This window comes from Pempheris klunzingeri, chromosome 11 (assembly GCF_042242105.1).
Source record: "Pempheris klunzingeri isolate RE-2024b chromosome 11, fPemKlu1.hap1, whole genome shotgun sequence".
NCBI lineage: Eukaryota > Metazoa > Chordata > Actinopteri > Acropomatiformes > Pempheridae > Pempheris > Pempheris klunzingeri.
Window position 1 is genome coordinate 22,916,682 of NC_092022.1, and position 26,173 is coordinate 22,942,854.

The 26,173-nt window shown below is 42.0% G+C and overlaps 1 protein-coding gene across 3 annotated transcripts in view; it reads right to left on the reverse strand.

Moving 5' to 3' along the window:
* Nucleotides 1-3,088: 3,088 nt before the first annotated feature.
* The window catches only part of xkr7b (XK, Kell blood group complex subunit-related family, member 7b), a 61,851-nt gene continuing 38,766 nt past the window's right edge, over nt 3,089-26,173 (reverse strand). For all 3 annotated transcript variants that reach the window (XM_070839962.1, XM_070839960.1, XM_070839959.1), the window contains 3 exons: nt 8,681-8,880; nt 5,075-5,294; nt 3,089-3,884 (listed from right to left, as the gene is read on the reverse strand). In XM_070839962.1, the coding sequence (XP_070696063.1) occupies nt 3,089-3,884; nt 5,075-5,294; nt 8,681-8,880 (1,216 nt within the window). The remainder of the gene's footprint in view (nt 3,885-5,074; nt 5,295-8,680; nt 8,881-26,173) is intronic.

The following is a 26,173-nucleotide window of genomic DNA, read 5'->3' on the forward strand; positions in this document are numbered from 1 at the left end:
TCTGTTGATCCCAGGAGGCAGCAGGACCTGTTTAAATTTTGAGGACTTTACTACCCAAAAAGTAAACAGTACACTGCTCCAATCTGTTTTCTTCCTGTTGTCCATCGGGGTGAAGAGGGTAAACATGCTCATACGTGGTCAACAGCTTTCTCTGGATGAAACACTTTTCACAACATAAAAATTTGGGCGTTATTACAATTTGACACTGAAACAACAATCTGCATGAGCTTTAGAAAGGCCAAGGGAAGCACCAAAATTAGTTGTTATCCATAGATGTCGCTTGTCCTGCTTTCTAAAAGCAGAATCCAAATATGTAATAATATGAGTTTCTCTGTGCCATAATAGTTCTGTTTTTGTGCTCGTGTCAGTCAACCATGAATTGGTGACCCCCTGAATGTGGCAATCTTCTATATGTTTGTTGGGTTATAATGTAAAACTCTTGATATAACATCTACCAAAGTTGAAAAATAGTTAAGCTATACCACGGACTGGGAGCCTTTAACACTGCACGGTATCTGAAGTGCATCTTCCAATGTTTTGATGAACATGCTTTTTGAGATGCATCGACGTCACATGAGGAATGTAAATGTTTTTTAGAGAAATGCTTTTGAGTGCTTTGCTAAAACTGATCATTTCTGCTGCATTTATCTAAAACAATCACAACACTGGATTAAATGTTTCTGGGGTGGACTTAAAGAACTCCCACTTCAAAACTAATCAGATCACCTTACATGTACAGACTAACCCTAAAGGCTTTTAAAGAAAAAAGTGTCTTTGAAAAGAACTTCAAAGAGCGACTGCCGAACAGAAATAGGTTGTGTAATGTGAGCGATGACAGAAGTTAGCTTTGATGCAAGTGTTTTTTAACTGCTCTTCCTTCGGGTACTGTTGCTGACCATGCTTGACTTCGTCAGCATCCAGCTGCTTCTAATTGATAGTAACACTCATTCACACCTGGGAGCTGCCACGTTTACACACCTCTGAAGATGGTTACTGATCGTCTCAGCTGAATTTGTTCAAGTTGTAGCTCCTTGCTTCAGGGCATCACAACAGCAGTTTAAAGGAGCGAAGAGGATTTCTCATCAGTTCTATTTCATTTTTCCCATCAGTCTACTGATGATGTCACATATCAGTCCAAGCCTGAATCTGCATTTATCTACTATGAATCAAAGGCCTGTTCATGGTTTCTTTTTGTAAACAACACTGCCTTTAAAAAAATCCAAACTGTTGTGAACAACTGTAACTGTAACAAGAAATAGCAGCTTTTTCTAAATAGCCAGACTGCAGAAACACCATGGTACTCTGCATCTGTGATATCTTATCATTTTGCTTTGCGCATACATTGGTAACTTGTATTAACTGCTTACTGGATGTGTTCCAGTGTTTTCGCACACCAACCAACCACCCTATGATTCTTTACAGTCTGTTGACATAACTAAAGGACATTTCTTGTCAGCTACTGTTCTCCCCAAAAACTAGAAAATAGCGTAATGAGGTTGCTCATGATACCCTTCATACCCCTACATGGTATGTATTTCACGAAAAAATTTAGACTCTTACGAGTAAATGAAGCTTCTTCACCCAAAAGTCATTCATCACCTAACTACAGCTTATTATGATAGCTTATATCTGACATCTGTATTTGTTCAACTGTACATCACAGGCCTGTTTGTGGTGAGTTACAGCATGCCATATGGAGGCAGCCATTGCAAAAGTCATCCACCTTACATCCTTACATCCAGTCCTGACTGATTTTTCCTTTCTCAGGTTGGAGGTGACAGTGCAGCTGGGATGTATGTAGTGGGACTTTTGCTATGGCTGCGCTTCTATCACATATGGATGAGTGATTATTATCACTTGTATCTCAGGCCTACATTTCATAAATAATCTGGACCTAGACTATCAGACTTGTGAGCCTACATTTCATTGGTCCTCGTGTTCTTGTGAGACTGGAGCCCAATGTATGAGACTACATTTTTCTTTAGACACCACAGACAGGATGGTTCAAGGATGGCTACCAAAGTTTGTGAGGGACATGCAACCTTTCGGAAGCATGATGGTATAAAATATGAAAAATGTCACATCATCTATGTCTCCCTGCTAAAACAGATGAATTCCTATTTACTGCATGTATACTCTGCAAAGTCATTGCATTTCGTACAGTGTGGAGCACACTCAGGTAGAGATGAATTGGCGATTTGGAGGTAAAAAGAAATCTAAATGTCTTGATTAAAACTGGGCTAAATGTGGTTGAAAAGAGAGACATCTACATTATAGATAGCCATTGTTTCATTCACATTTTTTCTACATTTCATATTGTAGTTATGACCTGCTTCACTGAAATATACACTGCGATATACTCATTTAAGTGCTTTTGAAACAACAAATCTAACCTAATATATGTAACCTAGATTTCTAAAAAAGCTAGACATCACTTTTCAACCAAATTTTCTCCAAATTTTTACCAGGACTTCTAGGCATCTTTTGCCCTGCAAATCACTAAAGCTGTATCTATTAGGTAGTGAATCCCCATTTTCTGTCAGTGTCTAGTTCTGCTACCAGATCAAAATGATTGCATGTCCCGTGCAAACTCTAGCAGCCAGTCTCCAAAAGTTCCCTGGTTAAGTCTTTGTTGAGTCTCCGGAGTCCGAGGCTCAAGTTCATGCAGCAGATTATCTCAAACTCCGCAATTTCATTTCTCTCGAATCCGTTTACTTCTTGCTCTGACCGTGCAGGATGAAACTAAATCTAACACTCCTTGGTCCCAGGATGAGAGATTAAATTTCTCACCTCCACGCTTTTGGGAAAGATGAAGATTATCCCAGTTCAGCGTTGCTCCATTTACTTCCCACGACTCATTCATGCTACTTACTCCTGGACTGAGCCCTAAGGGGAGAGCCTTGGTCCCAGACTGCGTTTTACATTTTACAATCAAGTTTTGACAACCTCTTTTCTTAAAAAGAATTGCCTGAGACTCTGTGTCTCCTTTCCACGTTTCTCCTGGCGTAGGTAGTCTTGGGATGAGAACTGATCTCAGGCTGAGCCTTGCTCCCAGACTGCACATTTAAGTTTCAAAGCCCCTGTTGGCTTAAACAGTTGTCTCATATTCTAATACCTCTTTGCTGCCCATCATGCTACTCCTGTACTGTATCCTGGGGCTGATGGCTGATGTGGTCTCCAGAAGCAGAATAGTCTTGCGGAGGCGGCGATCAATAAAATGGGCATCCCAGGCCGGGTATCGCTTTCTCGGGAGGTCGATCCGGATCACAGGGCCCTCCTGTGCACGAGATGAGGAGGAGGTCCTGTGAAGGAGTGCAGGAGAGGAGGAGGGGGAGGGACGTACCTGGAAGACAGGCAGGCAACTGTCCCTGTCTCGCTCTCCGGGAACCGGCTCTCCCGTGTCTTTAGTCCTGGGGAGAGTCCTTGGAGGGCTGGTAATAACCATGTCTGTTTGGGACCCTTGAGATGGGGTGAGGCAAGCATCAATTACTCCAGCTACCCCTCCTGCACCCACCACGCCCTCATCGACACATCCTCCCCACTGTGAGCCCAGAACGGGCCCATCAGGGTGCAGCCAACAGTAGTACACCAACATGAAGAAGGTTCCCAGGGCAAAGCTGCAGGCCACCAGGCACACCACCACCAGGGCGTAGGAGTCGGAGGTGTGCGGACCACGGTAGGTGTACCAGGCAGCGGTCAGCGCCACATTCTCAGCCAGCGTCACAGAGTAGTAGACGGTCATACGGAAGCGGCTGGGGCCCTCCTTGACATTAAACCAGCAGAAGATGTAGATGATGCCCACCACCATGTTGTAGATGATTTCTTCCCACTTGGACATGCAGAAGTCAGTTTCACCTTGGATGATCCAGAAGGTCATGACACACCTGAAAGGCCATAAACAACACTGTTAGTAACACTGCTATACCTCCTGTGAATTTTGTGATGGCTGCTACTAAGAATAATGTGGTAAATAAGGTAGACGACTTTAAAAGGACATGACAATAATTACTGAGCATTTTCTATTTCCTGAAAGAGAACACCTGTTGTTTGTGGTAATACTAAGATGCATTTTGTTACTATTACTACAGCAACACATCCTCCACTGTAATTACACCATATTCTCAAAGTAATGGAAGACCAGATAGTTTTGCCATTGCACAGTTGAAGCAGAGGAAGGGGATATTGTCATTTGTCCAGGCTTAATGTGCAAGCCTGCTGATGCAAGCTAATAGTGCCAACTAACATGTATGGCGAGGGGACAGTACAAAGAAATAAAACAGTACTGTAAAGCCCTCCAAAACATCCCCACAATCACTATGTGATTAGCACGGCAGGATATCATTAATAATTTCATACAATGCATTTTACTGATTAAATCAATGATCTCAATAAAAAAGGGATATTTCATCTAAAACATTTCAAAACACAAGAGGCAGGCGCTGAATTATCTTAATGACAAAACGTTGCACAAGATAAGACTTTGATATTGAATTTCTGCTCGCAGAAGACAGAACCAATTCTGTAAATCTATAAATAATCAGAATGAAATAGGGAGCAAATGTATGAATTAGCCACTCCTAGAGTCCCTCCTTGAGGGAAAGAGCTTGCAAAGTGGAGAAAAAGCTGTATGTTTTAACCCCACTGTTGTGATTTAACACGGTTAATGAGCGAGAATAAGCTGATTGAAAGGCTTATGGTAAAAAGATGTGTTTAAGGAAATGTTTATTTCCTTAAGAAAGCCTTTTCCAGAAATACATTGCAGTTTACAGTATTATGCAGGAAAACACATTGTGGCATGACTTCCTAAAGGTTCTGATTTTGGAAACAGACCGCTTGAATCAATTATCCTCTGATTCTGTTGGTGAACCTGCTGTTGGGATACAAGATGAATGATACAGCAATTGTTTAATGTCAATGCAGCCAGTCAATGGCAAAATAATAAAATATTTTTCTGGTTACAAGAATTAAGAAAAAAGACCTCGGGTTTTCTCCTGATAACTATTAAAAACACGTCATAATTCATAGTTTTCTCAAGTGTCAAAGTGACTCAGACATCAGGTCACATATGGCGCACCAGTGGCTGACGATGAATATGCCAAAGTACAGCTGGAAGACGGAGGCAAAGAGGGCGAAGGCCACAGTCCTCGCCCCGATAGTAAAGAAGTGCCACAGCATCTGGGTGATCACGGCCTTGTAGGACATGGGCAGCTTGTCGTCGCGGGAGTCCCGGAGAACCTTCTGGTAGGAGGCGATCATCCAGGCCAGAGAAACCAGGGAGGCTGAGGCCGAGAGACCTGGAGAGACAGATGAAGACAGAGACAGAAATATAAGAGGGAGGAAGTAACACAAATATAAAGTCATGTGGATGAAAGAAAGAAAGATAACAAGCCTAAGATAATAAGCCTAATCATTACAATCATGCACACACACTGACATGAAACACCATTAATTCTTCCAGATTAACGTTGCGACAATCATTGTGTTCAACTGTCTCCAAAGTGGAATTGATTGATGGGCTCTCGACTCACACCAGTCTTATTGTAAGGCAGAATTATAAAGTAGTCCCCCAGTTTGTAGCAGATATTAATGTATTGTATATGATGCACAATAAAAATGATGCATCAACTGATGCTAATATGCTAAAAAAAAGAACTGTTAAATTACTGGCGATAAATGTTAAGTACCACAATTAGTTGTTCCAACACTACCAGCAAAGCAAACCATTACCAACAAACACACTGAAAAATTGAGTTTGTTTTTTTCTCTATGCTAATTCAGATGGACCTGAACCAGTTTCTACAGAAGTCAAATGATCATTAACCCGCACACGTAACTGTGAGGCCCGCCGCGAGCTGCCCAGTGCGCTGTTTAACACATTAAACATTCATGTGTGTTAATCATGCAGTCTGTCTTAAATTAGCCATGAATCACACTGAGAAGGCATTAAAATTTGAGCAGAGAAAGAGCTGCTGGACTTTTTAAGAGCTTAACGTGATTTACCAGAAGAAAATTTGACTGAGTCATGCATGATAGATGCTAACTTTTTAGTTAGTTTAGTCCTGTTAGATTTAAGTGCAACATTTGACATGACTGACCCCTGGACAAGCTGAGACACTGGGTTTGGATTTCTGGCATTGTCCAGTGGCCCTCCTCCTACTCCCAAAATTAGATTTGGTGTGCAACAAGAGTCAGCTCTGGGTCCTTCTTTACTCTCTCACTATTCGCTCCCTGTGAGTATTAGTTGCTGTTGTGTCATCTCATTAAAGTTTTATGCTGATGATCCACAGCAATACCTTCCAATAAAGCACAGAACTGTGCAGTAAATGTCAAAAACTGAATGGGGAGAAATTTCCTCCAGACAAGACAGATTTTCTTAATACACCTATTATTAACTATTAGGGGTGATGGATCGTCGTATCGTATAATTTACCCTGATTTAATGAATGTAGCCTCCACTTATTTTATTCCTTTTACCTAGTTTCAAAATACCATGTTTTAAATCCATCTTGCCTTGTTTTATTCTGTATTTAATTCATGTGATTTTCTGTTTTGGTATTTTTTGCAAAGCATTTAGTAACTTTGGTCTAAAAAAGTTTTTCATAAGAAAACAAGGCAACACACTCCTCATGCAGCATAATCCACTTCTCTGTTATCCATCGGTATGATCAGTATGTTCAGTCATAGAATTGGTCACAGAAATTAGCCCCATAAGCGAATAAGTACTTGCCACACTTCAGCAGAACTATAGAAGAGAAATATGACATTCATAACGATCATATGGACGAGCAGTAAAGAAGTGGATAACGCTGCAGGAGAGGATGGAGAAGTTTTAATACCTAAAACATGTTTTACCTGAGTTTACAGTCAGACCAAGCACATGATAAGTTTCCCCGAATGCAGCTTATGAAAATAAAACAAAGCAGAGATACCAGAAATGAACCCAGAACAAGGGGGATTATGGGTAGGAAGATACAATTTGATTGAAAAGCCCAGCAAATCCCAACATTTGGAGAAGCTGGAACCAACAAATGTTTGGGATTTGTACTAAACAAATGACTTGAATGATTAATTGGCTGCACTGATAGTTGATCAATTTGATTGACTGGCTGATGGATTAATCAATGAGCCAAATCAGCACTAAGGTGATGCAGGCTGCACAGGAGAGTCTGCACTGTATAATGTAAGTGCCCACATTTAAAATAATGAATGCCTCTTAACAGACGGTCGGTTACACGGATAGATAGAACTGTGTGTGTGTGTGTGTGTGTGGTACTTGTATCTTTGTGAGGACCTAATGTTTTATACCTTAGAGCGAGCGAGCAAGAGAGAGAGAGAGAGAGAGAGAGAGAGAGAGAGAGAGGACATTTTGTCTGGTCCTCCCTTCTTCAAAGGGCTGTGTGAGATTTAAGACATAGTTTTAAGGTGAAAGTTAGGACTACGTTTAGGTTAAGCTCAAGATAAGTGACAAGGAAGTAAATGATGTCAATGAAGGTCCTCACAACTATAGAAGTAATACTGTAAATAAAAGAGTAACCACACCCAAAAAACCTTTTTTAAGCAGTTAACTTTTTATCACTTGTATCACACAGGATAAACACAAGACTTTCTTGTGCTGGTCGATAGATTTGCTTCAAATAATAAAGGATGAAATGAGCACATGTGGATAATTTTGAAATGCTTGTGTGTCATCAGAGAGTAGAATCTCGTAGGAGAGCTGTAGCCAAGCTACGACACAGACATCCACACAGAAACTCTCTCAGAGGGCCATAAATGGGATTGTAGGGCCTGTCGCAGCCCCACTGGACTTCCTGTCTTTGCAATGGAGAAACAAAGAGTCTGACAGTAGCTGCTCATGTCTGGTTTGCTCTGATGGCCGGCACTGCAGTCAGCGCCCCTCAGTGTCCCCTCACAACATTTTCAGGGTGGAGTAATGAACTAATTTGAAAGTGCACATCGGTTAGTTTGTGAGTGTTTCTGTTGGTCACATGTGTGTTTTGTGTGTATTTTTGTTGTTTTCATGTTCGTCCCAGGATTGTGTGTTTTGTAAAATTCAAACATGTGTCTGACACTTGACTTCTGTGCTGCCAGGTGTGTTTGGATGCTGAGAGCCTGTATAGTGTGTGTGTGTGTGTGTGTGACAGTGAGGGAGAGAGAGAGAGAGAGAGAGAGAGAGAGAGAGATAGTATGTTTTGTTTTATTCATCAAAGGCCAATCTGCTTCTTGTAAGAGGTGCATGAATAAAGCATAGATTCTCATACTGATATATGTCCTAACACAAACACACACACACACACACACACACACACACATTCATTCATTAAGGCTCTCTCTCTCTCTCTCTCTCTCTCTCTGTCTGCTGGACCACAAATGATGGCTGATAAAATCCAGTAAAATATTCCAATAAAGGTGTTAACCATCCATTTTGTTAAAGGATAACTCTGTCATTCTACAACTTGGGTCTTATTTGAACAGTTTTCTATCTCATTGTCATCATTTCAGCCAGTGGTAAGATCATTGTTCAAAGTTTACTGCTTAGATCTGGACATGATGGTGACATCACTAAAAGAAAGTCTCTGTGCACACTTCTCCAGTGCCAAGAGGGGCCGCCACTGCTAGAATCTGTCTCGTTTATCACCCCCCTTTGTCAGCCTGCCATCAGTACAGTGATATTGTGTCCCACCTTGCAGAGGGAGGACGGCGTTTCCATGGATCATGATGCTCAGCTGCAGGACGAGCTGCGGAGCTGACTTCAGGAAGGCCTCCAGGAGGCGGAGCATGGTGATGTCAGCGCTCTCAAACATCAGCCGCCAGTGGAAGTGGCGCCGAGGCCTGTTGCTGTTCCAACGGCTCTGGGCTCCCAGGTAGAGGGCGTGGATGTACCTGAGGGTGAGAGACACAGAGATAGCTTTGGAATAGTGATGCATACTGCTTGATAATTCCTCTTTCATTCCTGCATCTCTTCTTTTAGAAATGAATTTTCTAGGTAATTTCCATATATTTTTAATGACAAAAAATACAAACCTGCACATTTTACTTTGCAGTTTTACTTTGTTTCAATAACTCAAATCCTCTTTAGACACAAAAAGCACCAACAAACATCTTATTATAGTCTCACAATTTGCAACAGGTGACTGAACTGAATTGGCATCGGCAGCCATATATGCATCTTCAGAAAACAGTGCAAGATAATATGATCAGACATAACATCTTAACATCATCTTTTTGCCACCATCCCAAATACAATAGAAGTGAATATGATTTAGTTTGTACTAAGTTTGTACTTAGAGTATTAAATGATGATGTCGTGCATGGTGTCTGTCTGCCAACGGTGTTACTCTGGATAATCCACAGCAGGAATCTCAGATAAGCAGAAAAAACTAATCTAAAAGCAGTGTAAACATTTATAGCAATAGCTTCTCCTTAAAGAAGAAAGCTGACAGTTTTTCCTGTGGTGAATGACAAATATGAAAATGTAACAATTTTCCAACACAAGATATAATTTTCTAGGATTTCTCCTTCGGCTGATTTGTATCTTTGCCTAAATGGGCACGCTCGGGAAGTAATCATTTATCCAACAGTGTGAAACAACAGGACAGCAGTCAGGGAGGCTTCTTGCTGCCGCTGAGGTGTTTAGGTGTGATGAAGGGACTGGAGCTGTATCAGTACTGCTAAAAATGCTCAGTCGTGTATTTTTTTGAGCAGCAGTCTATATTTGAGAAACTCAACTGGTGTAAACACAACAAGTACGAGGTACAGCAGTAAAAAATAATCTAAATGCTCTTCCAGCAGCAAGTGTGAACTATCCAGGGAGACATCTATACCCTCACCTGTCACTGTTCATCTCTGATGTGCTTTTATTTTGTTGTTTTTCAGTGTCAGTGACCGTGTTGGTTGCCAGGTTGCAGCGGATCAACTGGCACACGCTGGAGAGTGGCCTTGTTTTTTTGGGTATTTTTCTTTTAATCTAGAGACACATATTGAAGTGTGGGGACGAGGTGCAGGACAAAGACCTGGGATGCTTCTGTTTGGTGGAGATTTTACTTTCACCTGTTGGTGGAGCGTGACGTGAGGTTTGCATTAAAAAGACGCGTCTGTCAGCCAGGAAGACGAGTGGAGTCCGATGGGAAAACACAAGGTAACTTTTTGGAAAACAGGTATTCATTATGAATTAGACAGTGAAGAAGTGAACACAAAGTATGCTGTAGTATTTCCTTGTATTACAAAAGTCATTCATCAAGGATAACAAATTCTCACAGCCAAATATAGCATCATCTATATACGTAAGTGAAGAAAACAGTATTTTATTTCTGTTTTCAGTTGTGTGATGTGCTGGTTATAATGGAAGTATATTACTGCTGGTTCCCAATTAATTAACAAAGGGGTACCAGCTTAATGATGGTGGTAATATGGCGTATCTATTCAAATATAATGCACTTGGTGCCAAATGTCGGTACTTGAGAGCATCTGAGAGAGTGGATTGGAGTATATGTTACAGAGAGAGAGACTATGTCAGCGCTGCAGCTTGTTCCAAGGCCAACACAGTCAGGCCAACGGTGACCCAAAAGTACGGTTCCGCTTCTCAAAACTTGAGGCAGTCAACGTTTTCCTGCCGTATTTGTTATCCGAAACGCGAAGCTGGCAGCATGTCTAACCTGAGGAAACACCTTCCCAAACACAAAATCTGTCTGAAAGCTGAGTGGACTGTGTTTGAGAGCCTGAAAGCCAAGTTTCCTGCTAACGTTAGCATGCCTGCAGCCAGGGCTGAAGAGCTTGGACCCTCAGATGACAAAACTTCAAGTGTCATCGACAACTTTCCCTTTTTGCTAGTTGGCTAAATTATTATTGGAGATAACTGGGTCTTTTACTGACGTTAGCTTAGCATTTACAACTAGCACTAGCCAACACTCAACCACTGGTTGACACTTTTTAGTAAGTCCGAAACATTTGTATGAAATCAATAGTATGTGAATTGCATATTTATTGTTTAAATTTAGTTTTCTATTAGGCTGTGGGTAAAATTTGCTGAATAAATGACAAAATGTTCTACAATGTGAACGGTACCCAACCATGTAGGGATCAGGATCTCTGTGAAAATCCCCTAAGTTTTGCTTGCATACACTTGATTCATTAGTGTCTCTAGAATAAATTAATTAAATTAAGTGTTTCTGATTTCTATAGAAAGGAGGAAAGGACGGCAGGCAGTAGTAGTAGTACAGCAGGACAGACGGGGTGTGGAGGAGAAATGAAGCTCGCTAGAGGAAAAATGAGACGACACTCACTTCCTGCGCTTCTGCATCCCCAAGCAGATTTTAAATAGAGGGGTAAAAATAACCCAGAAGTGTACTGTATATACACACACACACACACACACACACAGGCACACACACACACACACACACAGGCACACACGCACGCACACACAAACACACGTCAGCATATATGACGATGTTCAAGCCTGCAAAATACAGAGAAACAAAGACATACGTGTATGTGGTTGACATGCAAACTCAACAGCTTTCCTACACTTAGACACACTTGTCTTATGTGCACATTTTTACACACACACACACACACACACACACACACACACACACACACACACACACACACACACACACACACACACACACACACACACACACACACACACACACACACACACACACACACACACACACACACACACACAGTGACAGACAGGCAGGAAGGCCAACAAGGCAGCCTGGAAATCTGTAGCTCTGCAAATAATTTGCTGTGCCGGCACTCCTCCGTTCAGTCTCTATGTCTCTCTGTCTCTCCCTCCATCTCCACCTCTCTATTTGTCTGACTCGTTTTCTCTTTCACTTCCTCATCTCTTTAATATCTGATCTCTTCATTTATTTGTCCTTTCTGTTCATCCTCCCCCTTTTTCTGCTGTTTTTCTTTCTTTTTTTCATGGTTATGGACGGTAATGTCAGTGAGTCCAGTGTGAAATAACTCAGCAACTGTTTTGGCAAAAAAATGTTGTACAGACATTCACGTTTCTCTCGGGATGAACTATAATCCCAGACTTCACCTCTAGCGCCACCATCAGGTCAACATTTTAACTTGTCCAATACTTTTGGTTTTGACTAAATACCTGCAAAACGAATAACATTCTCACAAAATGTACTTTGTGTTAAATGTTAGCACACATACCTGGTACACATACCTGCTGAACATCAGCATGTTAGCACTGTCACCGTTTGGCTCAAAGCAAGTTTTTGTATACATAAAACTCTCACTTTTCATCTGTCTTCCTTGTCCAGCATCTCTTTTACTCTGAGCCTCTTTCAGTGTTTATAAAAAAAATGTGTTTCACTGTCTGTTTTTTGTCCGTCTGTCTCTTTCTCTGCCTCCTTTGCTGTTATCTCTCATTTTGTTTCCCTCTCAATCCAATTTCATGCAGCTATTGTCTTTCTCTCCCATTTCTTTCTTTCTGTCTCTCTTCATCCAATTTATTTTGTTCTTCCCTCAGGCGTCCTCTCTGCCTCCAGCTTCCAATCTATCAAATCTATATGAATCCTCCTCCCTCTCTTCCTCTCTACTTCGACCTCTGTCACTCCTCTTTTTTCCTCCCCTGAATTCCTCCTACTCCTCTTTATCCTCTCTCCTCCCACTGTTCCACCTCTCCTCTTCCCTCCTCTCCGCCAAAAACTCTACTATCTACAAGGCCACAGTTGGACCGCTGAGACCCTGAGCATTTGTGAAAAGAGCTTGTGTGAGTCTGTGTGTGTGTGTGTGTGTGTGTGTGTATATAGAGTCTAAGGGAATTGCTGCCAAGTGTGATGGTGATCCAAGAATGAACCCCAAAAGAGACTCACACACACAGAAATTTAGCTTAACACACACTTCATTTAAACCTTCTCTAAATTACTATTACAGGTCAGTGGATGAAATATGGCGACCAGCTGTGAAGGAAAGAGTTTTGTAATTTAATTTATTTCACCAGTAGTAGCAGATCTATACTACTGTGGCCACTGCAGAAAAGAAAAGATGCTATTTCTGTCCTTTTGCTATTTTGAAATAAAACCCACTGATTAATTTATTGTAGTTCTGGTGACAGTGGCATTACAGACTAATGTATTTTAAGGCAAGGCAAGTTTATTTGTATAGCACATTTCCGCAACAAGGCAACTCAAAGTGCTTTACACATTAGCAAAACGAGAACATAAAAGCAAGTTTAAACATACATTATTTAAAGACAAACAAGAGCAATTAAAACAGATATAAAAAGAAGTAAAATAGAAGGGAGATAAAAACAGATTAAAAAGATATAAAATAATAAAATAATGTTACAGTACAGTTAATAAAAAAAGGCACTGAGGGTTAAAGGCACTGAGGGTTAAAGGCACTGAGGGTTCTGGCAGACCTGCAGGTTTCTGGGAGTTTGTTCCAGATAGTGGGTGCATAGAAACTAAATGCTGCCTCACCCTGTTTACCTCTGACTCTGGCACAGATAGAAGACCAGTACTGGATGATCTGAGAGTTCGGGACGGCTCGTAGTTGAGTAGGAGGTCAGAGATATATTTCGGCCCTAAACCATTTAATGCTTTATACACCATCAGCAGGATTTTGAAATCTACTCTGTGAGAAACTGGAAGCCAGTGCAAAGATCTGAGGACTGGGTTAAATAAATATTTTCACCAAATAAACTTTTAACTAGACCATTCAACACTGATTGAGGACTTTTTTGTCCTGTGATCGGTCTCTCAGGGAGCGTTTAGTCTCGCTGGCCAATGAGCTCAATGCTTGAGCAGTTTTTGGACACTTGCATCTCATTATCAGCCTGTTTCAGCCATAATGAGTTTCAAAAGCCGTACATGTATCATGAATCATTACATTAAGGGTTTACTAATACACTAAATGGTTCAGTCCATGTGAACACACCTTACTTACGTGTGCATTTGGTCTGGGGCTGTTTTTTCTGGTTTAGGCAAGACGTCTTATCTCTAAAACATCCATCAATATTTTGATTAGGCTGATAATGAGATGCAAGTGTCCAAAAACTGCACAAAACTGACCAAAGTGCAGTTAACTTAGTCCCTCAGCAAGCCCCATCTATAACTATTTCTGGATTTAATGGTACCCTATTTAATATTATCGTCCGGCTGTTAAAGTTATTCTGTGGTTAACAGATTGTCTGAGGCCCAAGTTTTGAATGATGACTTGTGAGCATTTCCATTTTTATAATGACGATCATTATTATAATTATTGTCACCGCTATGTCATCAATTCACAGACCACGAATTTCACATCATTACGCCTCATTGACTTGAAATTGATCGGCAGATGCATAGTCAGGACACAGTGAGAGGCGATAAATAAAGGTCAGGAAACAGATATTAGAGTCAGTAGTAATTAATGATTTGTTTACCTGAAGGAACAAATGAGACTAATTATAATAATCATAACTATGATGATAATAGAAGTGGATAGTTGGCACCAGGAGGCTGTTATAAAGTGAAATCACTCAATTAATTCCTAATCATTTATTATATATCTGCTGTTTACAAGGCTAATTACATGACTCTGTATGGGTTCTAATGGTATAAGTCGACATCTTAACCGCAGTAACATTGACAGTCAAGTCATTGCTGTAAATCCTCCATCAGCGAGAGAGCAGGGCAAAGAAATAGAGGGGGGGGGGGAGAGGGGAAAACGAGTGTTTATTAATAACTCATCCCTGCAGTTGATCAAAGACTAGACTGCAGCTCTGACCCGCCCCCTCGTCAGTCTCCACTGCGATAAATCGGTACCAGCACCAGGCTTTTAACGAGCCGCTGATCTATTAACTTGACTCACAAAGCAAATTTCTATATATCCTGGAGCGAGGGGGGGGGGGGGGGGGGGGGAGACAGAGAGAGCGAGAGAAGGAGAGAGAGAAGAGAGAAAGACAGGGAAAAAGAGGAGAGAGAGATGGGGAAGCGGGAGAGAGGGAGAGGAGAGAGCTTTTTAACCTTCGTCACTTGTCTGAAGAGACTCTCAACCTGCCCATTATCACACCAGCAATCAGTGGCAGTTATTGCCTGTGTGTGTGTGTGTGTGTGTGTGTGTGTGTGCATACATACACACTATGATCAAATGTCTCTTATGAAACACACAGTGCTGGTCCTCACTTCCGATTGGCCGAGTTAAATTGGAAGCTGTTGTGCAGTAACTATGAAATATAGAAAGATCTAAGCTGACTGAAGGATGTGGTGTTCTCACGTGACTTCCTTCCTTCAGAGCCTCAGACCAGCAGTTCGCTCTGGGTCGTGTCCTGCTATGTTCAGGCCCGTTTTGCTGGGCCAATAAAGTTTTGGAACTGTTGAGGAAAAATTTTGTCTTAATGGCATTTTTTAGCCAATACAAAAAAATTCAAAACCGATGGCGCCCCCTATCTTAAATAACTCTCCCGTCGTTGAGGTAGCTGTTACCATGCTAGCATTAGCATATACCTGAAATGCACGCCAAAATTAGGGGGCTACCATACTGATGCTAATTTGCCTGCAGTTATCATTATGTATCAAGTATCTATTCTAGCTTGTGCACTGTTTTGTACCCTGACATTGTCTGAGATGATTTTTAAATGTGTTGTGAACCTAAACTATAAAGGCAAAGAGCCGTTTGTGAGGCCTCTGGTCTTGTTACCACTGGCCAATAAAAACGGAAGTCACAGAGTTTTGACTGCTTGTTTTTTTATCATTTGCATCCACGCCATTTCTTTAATTCCTAAATCTCTTATGGTCCTATACAGAAATGTTACATGTTGGCATATAATCTGGTGTTGTTGAGACACACTGCTGTAATGAGCAGTAGTATAACTGACTGGGTAACATGTTAGTGTTATTTGTGTTGTTCTTTTAAGAAACAGAGTTACTGAGTTTTACAGGATGTAAGTGAACATGTCTTATGCTGTGTCCTTCAGGTGCAGCTACCTGTGATGATGATGATGTGTGTGAGATAGCGTATTTCTACTGGCAGAGAGTTAGTAGGATGCTGTGTGGTGTTCCTGTTTGGATTATTAGAGAGAAGTTTGAATATTACAGTTCGTGTAAACAGTTTAAATCCATTTAAGTTACACTTCCTCTCTCCTGTGGACGGAGCATATCGAGTGCTGTATGCAAAAACAACTGAATTGAATTCAGACAAATTAGGCAAATCCACAATGTCTTCGTTAGTGGGACTGGGACGTACCTGCAGTCTGGCTTTGGGATTTATGATTGTTGATTTTACCCATAAACTGTTACACTAAGTGGTTTTGAAATTGGTGAAAACTTAGAATTGCAGTGGTGATAGGGAGTTACACAGGCATACGTTACTGTGTCAGCATAAAGGCAGAGCACGAGCAGCCCCCCCCCACCCCCACCAGCAGAAATGAAAAGCCCCCTGCAGTGGGTGGATGGAGGTTAGAACAGTCAACCTCCTGCTAGTCTGTGAATAATGCAGCTGTCAGAAAGCTCAAAATTAAACACATTGAAAACACACAGGACAGCCCTGGGCTCTGCTCCACACACACACACACACACACACACACACACACACACACACACACAGGCAGACATCTATGTACGCTGCATACACACAAGCAAAAAGCACACATTGTTTACATGCAGGCAGACACACACAGCCAGCTATAATCCCATACAGGCACATTTATTCAAAGGTAGGAAAATAAACACACTCGCACCCTCAAACACACACGTGCACACACACGCCACTAAAATTAGTTCTGTAACGTAATATATTTACTTTTTCCCTTTAATTCCCATATCAAAGAATACATATTTACCACCACAGTGCAGTCACTGTTTGAACATTTTCAACTTCATTTTCTGGATCACCACGATTAGAATCTGGATTTTAAGAGCTCAATTTACTGTCATTTATCAGCCAATTAAGTGATTGATTTCTCTTTTCTCCCGCAAAGCTTCTGCATGACACAACCTGTGAAAGCCACTCATTTCATCCATATCGGGGCAGATTATTCTGAAATGATAAAATGCTGTGTTGTGCTGACTGTAATTGAAGCAGCAGCTCATTTGACATGTTGGTGTTTAGGGGTCTAAGGTTGAACTGCGTTTGAAAAGGATAAACATTAGCAATATGCACTTTCAGAACTCGCACTCTTTCCCACTTGACTTGACTGGATAAACTCTTAATCTGATGTGTAGAAATACATACAGAATGTCATTTACCATTAGATCCCGTTGCCCAGACGGAAGAATTAACAAATATTCATAATTGCTGATAAGTGCCCATTCTGAATTTGGAGACGCAAAAAATGTTTTTGAAATCCTTTTGTGGCTCCGACATGAAGCTGTGAGAAGTCTGATACATGATCTCAAGTGATGCAACTTGACGCAACTACATTAGCAACTATGAGCACAACACACCCTAATTTCTGACTTGTCAGAGGTTTGATAATGTAGGCTGCCAGTTTTCCATCAAACAATATCATAGAAGAGTGATGCCAAGCTGAAGAGTGCTTATCTCTGAAGATTATTCTGTTGTAAAAGTTTTGGAAATTGACGGGAATTGAATGTATGACTGTCCTGTAATTACCTCTTGTGACCACAGAGGCCACTGTTCAGTGACAGATATGCTGGATACAGATGTGACCTACGTTGCAGATCAGAAAGTGTTGCTGACATGGACCTGTAGCCCGATGGGATACTTCATGTGAGGTGCAGAGTACAGCGGTAAAGTCATCTTCTCACAGGCTTTCACAGGTCCTGTTTGGCATCGGAAAAATTTGCATAGACGTCAAGATCTGTAGAGTTCAGACTAATGTGGAGCCAATTAGGACTACAAAGCATGGACCTGACACCCAGTTCATAGGATCCTGTGGTTTTCAGGAGGGTTACATCTGCCTGTAGACCTGTATACTGAGTCTGTAGAGTGCAGCGAGGTTGAGCCGCCAACAGTGACTGAGTGTTTGTATGGGAGCCCACACAGAGCAGAAATAATGTCTCCTCTCTGTCTGTGTAGAGCTCAGCTGTCAACACCGACCTACTTAGACTGCCACAGTGAGAAACCCAGCACAGAGAGAGGAGGATGAAGATTATGGAAGAGTGTAAAAGAAGGAGCGACAGAGAATGAGAGGAAGAAGCAGAGGAAGAGGACGCAGAGGGAAAGAAAGAGGAGAGGGGAAGAAGAATAGAGTCATGAAGAAACGGAAGATGTTATGAAATGATGTGACGGGAGGAAAGAGAAAGAAAATGAGAAGAGGGCTGAAAGGTGGGACAGAAGAGAAAGAGTGACAGAAAGAAAGTGACACAGAGACAACAAGGAAGGACATGATGCTTGTGTGTTTTATGCATGTATGTGTGTTTGTGCATATATGTGTAGTTTGTATGTGTGTGTGTGCGTGTGTGTGTATGTGTGTGTGCGTGTGAACAACCATTGATTGCTGATGCCAAAGCTGCCAAGCTGCTGATCAGATAAGATCACGGCAAGCGCTGAACTGTTTAATTGGGAATTATGTGTGTGTGTGTGTGTGTGTGTGTGTGTGTGTGTGTGTGTGAAGCGGGTGATGTTATCACTTAACTCAAGGGCTCAAGTTTGATCTTCTATCTCTTTGCTCTCTCTCTCTCTATCTCTCTCACACAAGCACACACACACACACACACACACACACACACACACACACACACACACACACACACACACACACACACACACACACACACACACACACACACACACACACACACACACACACACACACACACACAGCTGTCATTCAGTAGTTGAAGAAGATGCAGAGCTGCTGTTCTGCTGTGTAACGACTTCAAGGAGAAAACGAGGAGGAAGAGGAAACAGGAGCAGTTATACAGGTTATGGAGAAAAGTAATTGCGAGAGGTTAATGAGGAGGAAAGAAAGAGCAACGTGGAAAGGAGGAGAAGAGAGTAAAAAAAGGAGCAGAGGAGGTGATATGAGATGAGAATAAAAAAGTAGAAAAGAAGAAAAGAGGGTGAAAAACAGGAAGAAAAATGGACAAAGAAAAGAAAAGGATGGGAGAGAGAAGAAAAAAGAAAAGGCCACATTGAAATGACAAAGGAAAGGATGAGGGGAATAAAAAGGAGAAAGGCTTTGGCAAAAAGGGATGGAAGGGAAGGAAAGAAGGAGAGAATGAACAGAAGAGAGGAAAAAATAAGGAGTGAGAAAACAGTGGAGGAGAGAGAAAATAGAAGAGAATGAAAGAAAATTGAAAGGGAAGAGAAATTAAATAAAACCAAAGGAAGGAAAGAGAAAATACAATGAAAGGATGGAAAATAAGGTGAAAGAAAAGAAAAGAAACATTAAGAACATGGAAGGGAAAGAGAGGAAAGGAGAGAGGAGGAGAGGAGAGGAGAGGGGGAGAGAGGAGAAAGGGATGAAGAGACAAGGTGAGAAGGAGAAGACCAAAAAAAAAAAAAGATGGGTAAAGACAAAAGGTGAGAAGGTGATAAAGACAGGTGAAAAGAGGTGAAGATGAGAAGAAGGGAGACAAGGAGAGGAAAGGGGGAGAGGAGATTTATGGCGTGAAGAAAAGGTAATGAAGGGCGAGAAGAAAGGGTAATGGAGGGAGAGAGAGAAGAGGAATGGAGGAGGAGATGATCGGTGAGCCGCTGCCTGTGCTGATCAATCACTGTTTATGGAACAATCGGAGAGAGAGAGGGGGGGGGGGGGGGTGGATGGAGAGAGAGGGAAAGATATTTATTACAGAAGGAGAAATAAACGATAATGGGGCAGTGAAAGGGAGATGGATGCTGAGAGTCAAATGTCTTTTTGTCTTTCCTTTTCCTCTCTTTCTGTCTTCCTCTCCTCTCATTCACGGTTGTGTATTCCTCCCTTCTTTTATCCAGACCTCAGATCTCAGAACAGGCCTGCTGTTGTGCTCAATGACGGCCGTTTTCCCTGAATGGAAAACCGAGTGAGCCAATCACAGCTTTGGAGACGGAGAGGTCGTCTTCCTTTGCCGGCTTCAAAAAAAAAAAAAAATGGCGACAAGGATGCGACAAGCGTTAAAGCAGCTCTGCAGGTTGAAAATATCCAAATATCTCCAATCAGTAAAGAAGATATTAAAGTTGTGTGAAGCGTGAAAACACAAGCTCTTTAGTTGTTGTCCTCTGTCACTGTGACAAAGGTCACCCAAGCCAGGACCCCCCCCCCAAATCAGTTCATTAAATGCCGGACCAGAGGGTGAGCATACTTTGGATGGTTAACATAATCGGCAGCGCCTATCACGCTGCCCCCTAAGGTGCTCTGGGACACTCTAACCACGTCACCTGATCCCTGCACACAGGCAGAACTGACAGCTGTCTAAACCTGGACATCAAGGAAGTGGACCAGTGAAGCTGTGGAGGACCTCCACTCAGACTGCACCGAGCAGGAAGTTTGCGGGACTGCTGCCGACAGTCTGGATGAGTTCACAGAGGCTGCGACGTCCTACATCAGCGTCTGTGAGGGCTGCTGTACGCCAACGCACTAGGGTGAGCTCTAACAGGAACACACCCTGGTTCAAAGGAGGGGAAAAGGTTCACAGCGTTCAGGAGAGGGGACAGCGACGGTTTACAGAGGTATAAAATACAGGGTTGGCACAGCAGCGAGAGAGGCTGGACAAATGTACTCTGAGAGGCCTCAACGGCATCTGTCAGCACATCACGCTGCTTCTGGCGGCGAAGGCCTCAGACAGACCACCAGCTACGAGCCTGAAGCCCCCCCGCTCTGATAAGTTACACCTCGTGTGGGAGGTGAACATCACCTCATCACTCCCTCTGCTGAGAAGGTGATTGGCCGCAATCTGCCTTCCCTCCAGCACACGTACACCTCCAGGAGCGCAGCAGGCGGGGGGGACTAACATGACGCATTGCATTAATTACATTAACTCTGGGTTATTGTTTTTTCATACGTTGCACATTTGTACAGTTTTCTTCTTCAAAAATACAAGTATTTCTAATGTTTTTATGTTATTTTCTATTTAGTTTTTTCTTTTACTGTATATTTTAAACAGAAACCTGCTAACATGAACAATTCAGTCTGATCAGCAGGCATTTTTCTTCTGTTTCTTTATCTTTTCTCATGTATGTCCCTCTCCTCTCCTCTCCTCTCCTCTCCTCTCCTCTCCTCTCCTCTCCTCTCCTCTCCTCTCCGTGTCTTCACAGATTTTGAAGGTCATCACATTCAGAACATTTAATCACAGTAGGAAGCTGAGTTTCTGCTCGGCCTCCTGCAGCTAAGGGTCAGCCCAGAAAATTTCAACAGTCATTCCGAGTTTTCGGCAGATGAAAAAAGTGCTGCTCCCGCTCTGCTCGTCCGGCCCCCCACTGCAACGCTCGGAGCAGAGCGAGGCATGAAGGCAGCTCAGGCTGAGGGTTCAGCTCCTCCATGACGCCTGATTAAAAAATGCTCCATTTTCTTTTGAATCACATTCATCTAAAAGCTGCGTGTACAAACCGCCTCGCAAGAACAGAGCAGGAATTAAACAAAATAAAAGGAATTAAAAAAGGGCCCACAAGAATTAAAAAGATAAAACATTGAATTAAGAAGTAGGGAATAAGCATGGAAGACAAATTACTTCACATAAGAAGGTGGCTTTAAGAGATTTTAAAACATGATGCTCATTTGGCTTTCACAACCAAAGCTTTAAAGCCGTGCATGATTATAGAACCCTTGCTTGCTCTAATCTTATCTATATTCTTGGCTAAAAAAATTTAAAAAAAAATCACCTGAAAGCATGTAAACTCTTAACAAACAAACTTTATCTGTGGTGTATCTGGCTTGTCTGCGTCTGTTTTGTTGAACGCTGGTGGTATTGAGGATGTTACCAGCAGCTACACTGGAGGTTTCAGCAAAACAATAGTAAAAGTTGGAAAAAGAGTGAAAGCTGCATTTTTCTCCAGAGGCTGAAAAACTGAAAACACAAGGTGAGAAAAAGATTATGTTATGGATTTCCTTGCACCAATCTAGTCTGATATGAAAATGAAATGCCATTTCACTAGGCCTGGTATTGTGTTTGTGTTCCTATCAGAAACACGTCTGGTGTGGACAAGTCTTCTCCTTTGAAAATCTCCCTTTTTATTTGTATGAATAACATTCTCAGAATATGCTTCGTCTTTACCTCAGGAGACTCTTGACGGACAGCTAACCTACAAACTGAGGGTCACATGACAGATGGAGACTGCCGACAGTGTCAGCTTGTCTGCTTGTACTGGAAGAAGATATTTAGTCACGAGGCCCAAAACACAAATGTACAGAGAAAAACACGGTGAAGCTTGTGATGAATTCCTTTTTCACTGTGACTCAAATATCTTCCATGCAAAAACATTCTCTTCACTTTGTATATTTAAAAAAAATAGTCTTTTCTCAATCACTTTAACATACTCCATGTTTTCTTGAAGCAATCTCTGGTGCCATTAGAGGATTTGCAGCTTCAGACACTTAAAGGTTCTCTATAAGATATCACAGCATCTCAGACTAAACCTGTCCCTCTCCCCCATTTTTAGCTTTTGTGCTACTGTGTTGGTTCAGTAGCTTAGCTGAGTCTGTCGCTGTGCAGCAGCTCTGATTGTTTTTTTTCCAGCTCTGTTTCGTTTTCGTTGTGCTTCCTCATTCGCAGACTCACATGCACTAACATGCACGCATGGCCATCCTGACAAAACAAAACACAGGGCAGAAAAGCTCAGATGACAACACACATTCTCTGCTCATGTCACCGTCACCCCACCGGATCTTTACATCACGAATAGTTGTTTGATGCTATATTAATGTTCTGAGTGGTGCATAGAGAACCTTTAAGCTGTGGTCTCTACATTCATACATGGTGGTGAACAGTTTTAGAATTTGTACACCATCATCTATCATTACTATTATCTATTTATTCTAGTTCGTTAATATGATTAGATCAGTTTGAAATGATCTAACGGCAGGTTGAAGCAGTTTGGCAGCTAAACGTGACGCACAGAAGTAGCTCAGACAGGAGAGGAAATAAAAATGGTGGGTCCTTCACCAATCAAAATCTGTTAAATATATATGTGTGTAGGTGTGTGTATTTGTGTGTGCACACGTGTGTGGTGTCTAGGACTTGCTGTCCAATATAGCTTCTCCCAACACGCCGCTACCATGGTTACGCAGGGATATGAGGTGCCACCGAAACAAACAGACATTTGAACACTCTTATTTACCTGGCTGTCACTCTCTTGCACATAAAGACACACACACACACACACACACACACACACACACACACACACACACACACACACACACACACACACACACACACACACACACACACACACACACACACACACACACACACACACACACACACACACACACACACAGTGTATCTTTGGAAGCACGAGGGATACACATGCAAAAATGTAAAGACGGATACATTATAAACTAATCTGCAGTAGCTTTTAAGTCAGCACCCATCACCTGCTATGTGGCACACACACGCATGCAGACACACACACACACACACACACTCACGCTCACACACAAGCTATAAATATCCATGTGCCACTCAAAGTGAATCAGTTGTCTATCCCCAAGCTGCTGTCCCACATAGCCACTCAACTGAGTTGTGTGTGTGTGTGTGTGTTGCAAGTATGTGTGTGTGTGTGAGCGAGTGAGGAAAAGCATTATTTTAAATTGTGTGTTTGAACGGCAGAGCGAGAGGTAGAAATCCAGGGAGAAGAAGAAAGAGAGAGTGCCTGTGTGCGTCAGAGGTGTGTGTGTGTGTGTGTAGAAATAAACATTTCATTCCCTGCAAGTGATGCAGGCACCCCTTTGGCCAATCAGTAATGAGTAAACAAACGCAGCGCCCCCCGCAGGCCAATCAGAGCAGCTTCAGGAAAGCCAGAAGGAAGTCAGAACGAGGCTGAGGAGGCTCTGAAGTTTCAGATAAATTGCTCGACACAATGCCAATTATAGCGATGATCGTGGCGTCCCCTCAGGCCAATCAGGACAATTTTAGAAAATTCTGGGATGAAAAACAGAAGATCACATAATTTCCTAAAGAGTCTAAAACAAAACATCAAAAAACTGAGAAGACAACACAAATAATATTCAAGAAAACGTTGGAAAAAAGCTAATGCGTCTCCCTAAAAACAGCTCCTTCACAAGGAGATCTGATTAGTCTTGTGTGGTTTAATGTCTACCAGATTTTTAAAAAATCATTCCCCCAGTTTCTCTCAATTAAATTCAGTCCAATGTTGCTCATGCTCAGATTCAGCCTCATCTCGGGACTATTTTCAGCAGCGCATTAATCCATGTGTGTGAGTATTTAGTGAGTATATGGTGCAGCAGGACGGTGTGTGACTCAAAATAAGCTACAGTGTGTGTGCTCATTGACATGTCAGCCAGTGCAACGCTGTGCACTGATGTGCTTTAACAACAATGGAGCTCTGTGGCCCAGAGGAACGCAGTATAACTGGCTTTGGACACACACATAATACTTGTTAGTAGGATAAATTCATTTTCATTCATCCATTCATTTTGGTCTTTTCGTGGAATATGAAGAAGTATAGAATATCATCGGACTATAAGCCCGAGCACTCAGCAGGCTTCATCTTCTCACCGAAATACTGCTGCTAGACATTTAACTAACATTATTAATCAACCTTAAGTCTCTCTGTACTGTTTGTTTGGGGACTTGGGATTTTATTGATTTCTTTTGAGTCACTTCATGGCCAGGCTCCAGCTCATATTTCAGAGTGACTCTCCCTCCTGCCACCCTCTGTTCACCTCAGGTCCTAAGACATGAATCTGCTGAATGTGTTGCTGTGACTAGATTTAAGTAAAGACAGGACAGAGCTTTAGCTGCCTCATCATGTGTTCCTGTTACTAATTAGCAACAACAAATACATTAAAGAGAAACGGAACGTCGCCTTAATTACACATGAATTCAATTTTTGCGGCCCGTTCTTCGATCTCCATTCCCACAGGCCGTGAACGCACCGCAGAACAACAACAGGTGTCGGCTACAATCCCAGAGCCAGCCTGAAGCTTTTCAAACGATATGTCGTATAAGAGATAAAAATTGGTATGAGTCTTGAATGAGGACATAAAAGATACAACAGTGAAGACACGGAAACAGTGAGTTCATCGTTCTGAAGAAAAGAGCTCAGCAGCACCGGAGGGAGGCAGTTTGAGAGCAGATGGATAATGTGTTAAATATCTAAGTATACACTCAGGAAGACTGCGCTATTCAAGCAGTAGTCATATTTCCTGCCTCAAAATACTCTTCTTGGCACATTTCCATTGTGTTCACCAATAAAAGAAATAAAACATCATCTCCTCAGTGGGGATAAAGACGCCTGGATACGTCTATACAGTGCATACAGTAGATATACACACACCTACAGCATCCTGACATGACATTTAGAAGAGGCAGAGAAGCTCATTCACACAGAAGACCAAACTCACACCCACACTTCAGCATATAATGCTTTAAGCGTCACGAAATGTCATTCCCACCCCTCCCCCCCCCCCACCTCAAACAGTCGCCATGGATACTGACCCATATTTCAGCCAACATGGAGATCTGCTACTCATTTACATTCACTTCAAATCCTCAATCCTCATCACCCAGTCTGAACCTGCTGCGTCTGGGCTTTGGAAGAAAAAAAAAAAAAAAGGTAGGTAAAAAAGTTAGTTCATAATGTTCTTATGATTTTTCAGATTTCACAATAATGCAGTTTAGGATACTTTGCTTTTCAGAATTTTCTGTGGCCTTTTTGTTGCTTTGAGGTTTGTTACCGATGAGTTTGTTCCCAACAAACTAATGTGGGACGATGTGAGACATGTTACCAATGCTGACACGTAGTTGAGATACAATAATGATGATGATGATGATGATGATGATGATAGGATAAATAGTAGCAAGAAACATCATCAAAAGTGCTTCGTAAGAATGCCAGTCTGAGTTGATGGATCAGTTTTTTAAAAATTACTTTTCTCCACCGTGCAGCCTGACAGCGAGAAAACAGGAAGCCACATTTGCACCTTGGTCCTTTACTAGCTTTCCTGTTGATGGTGAAAGAGCACAGAGGGTGTCAGGGTGGCAGCGCACACTGCTGAGGCTGCTCTTTCTACATGTGCACCTCCGTAATGCTTCAGCATCTCTGACAGTTACACTACAGCTGTTGCTGACAGACAGTCTTTCTTTACGGTCACTGG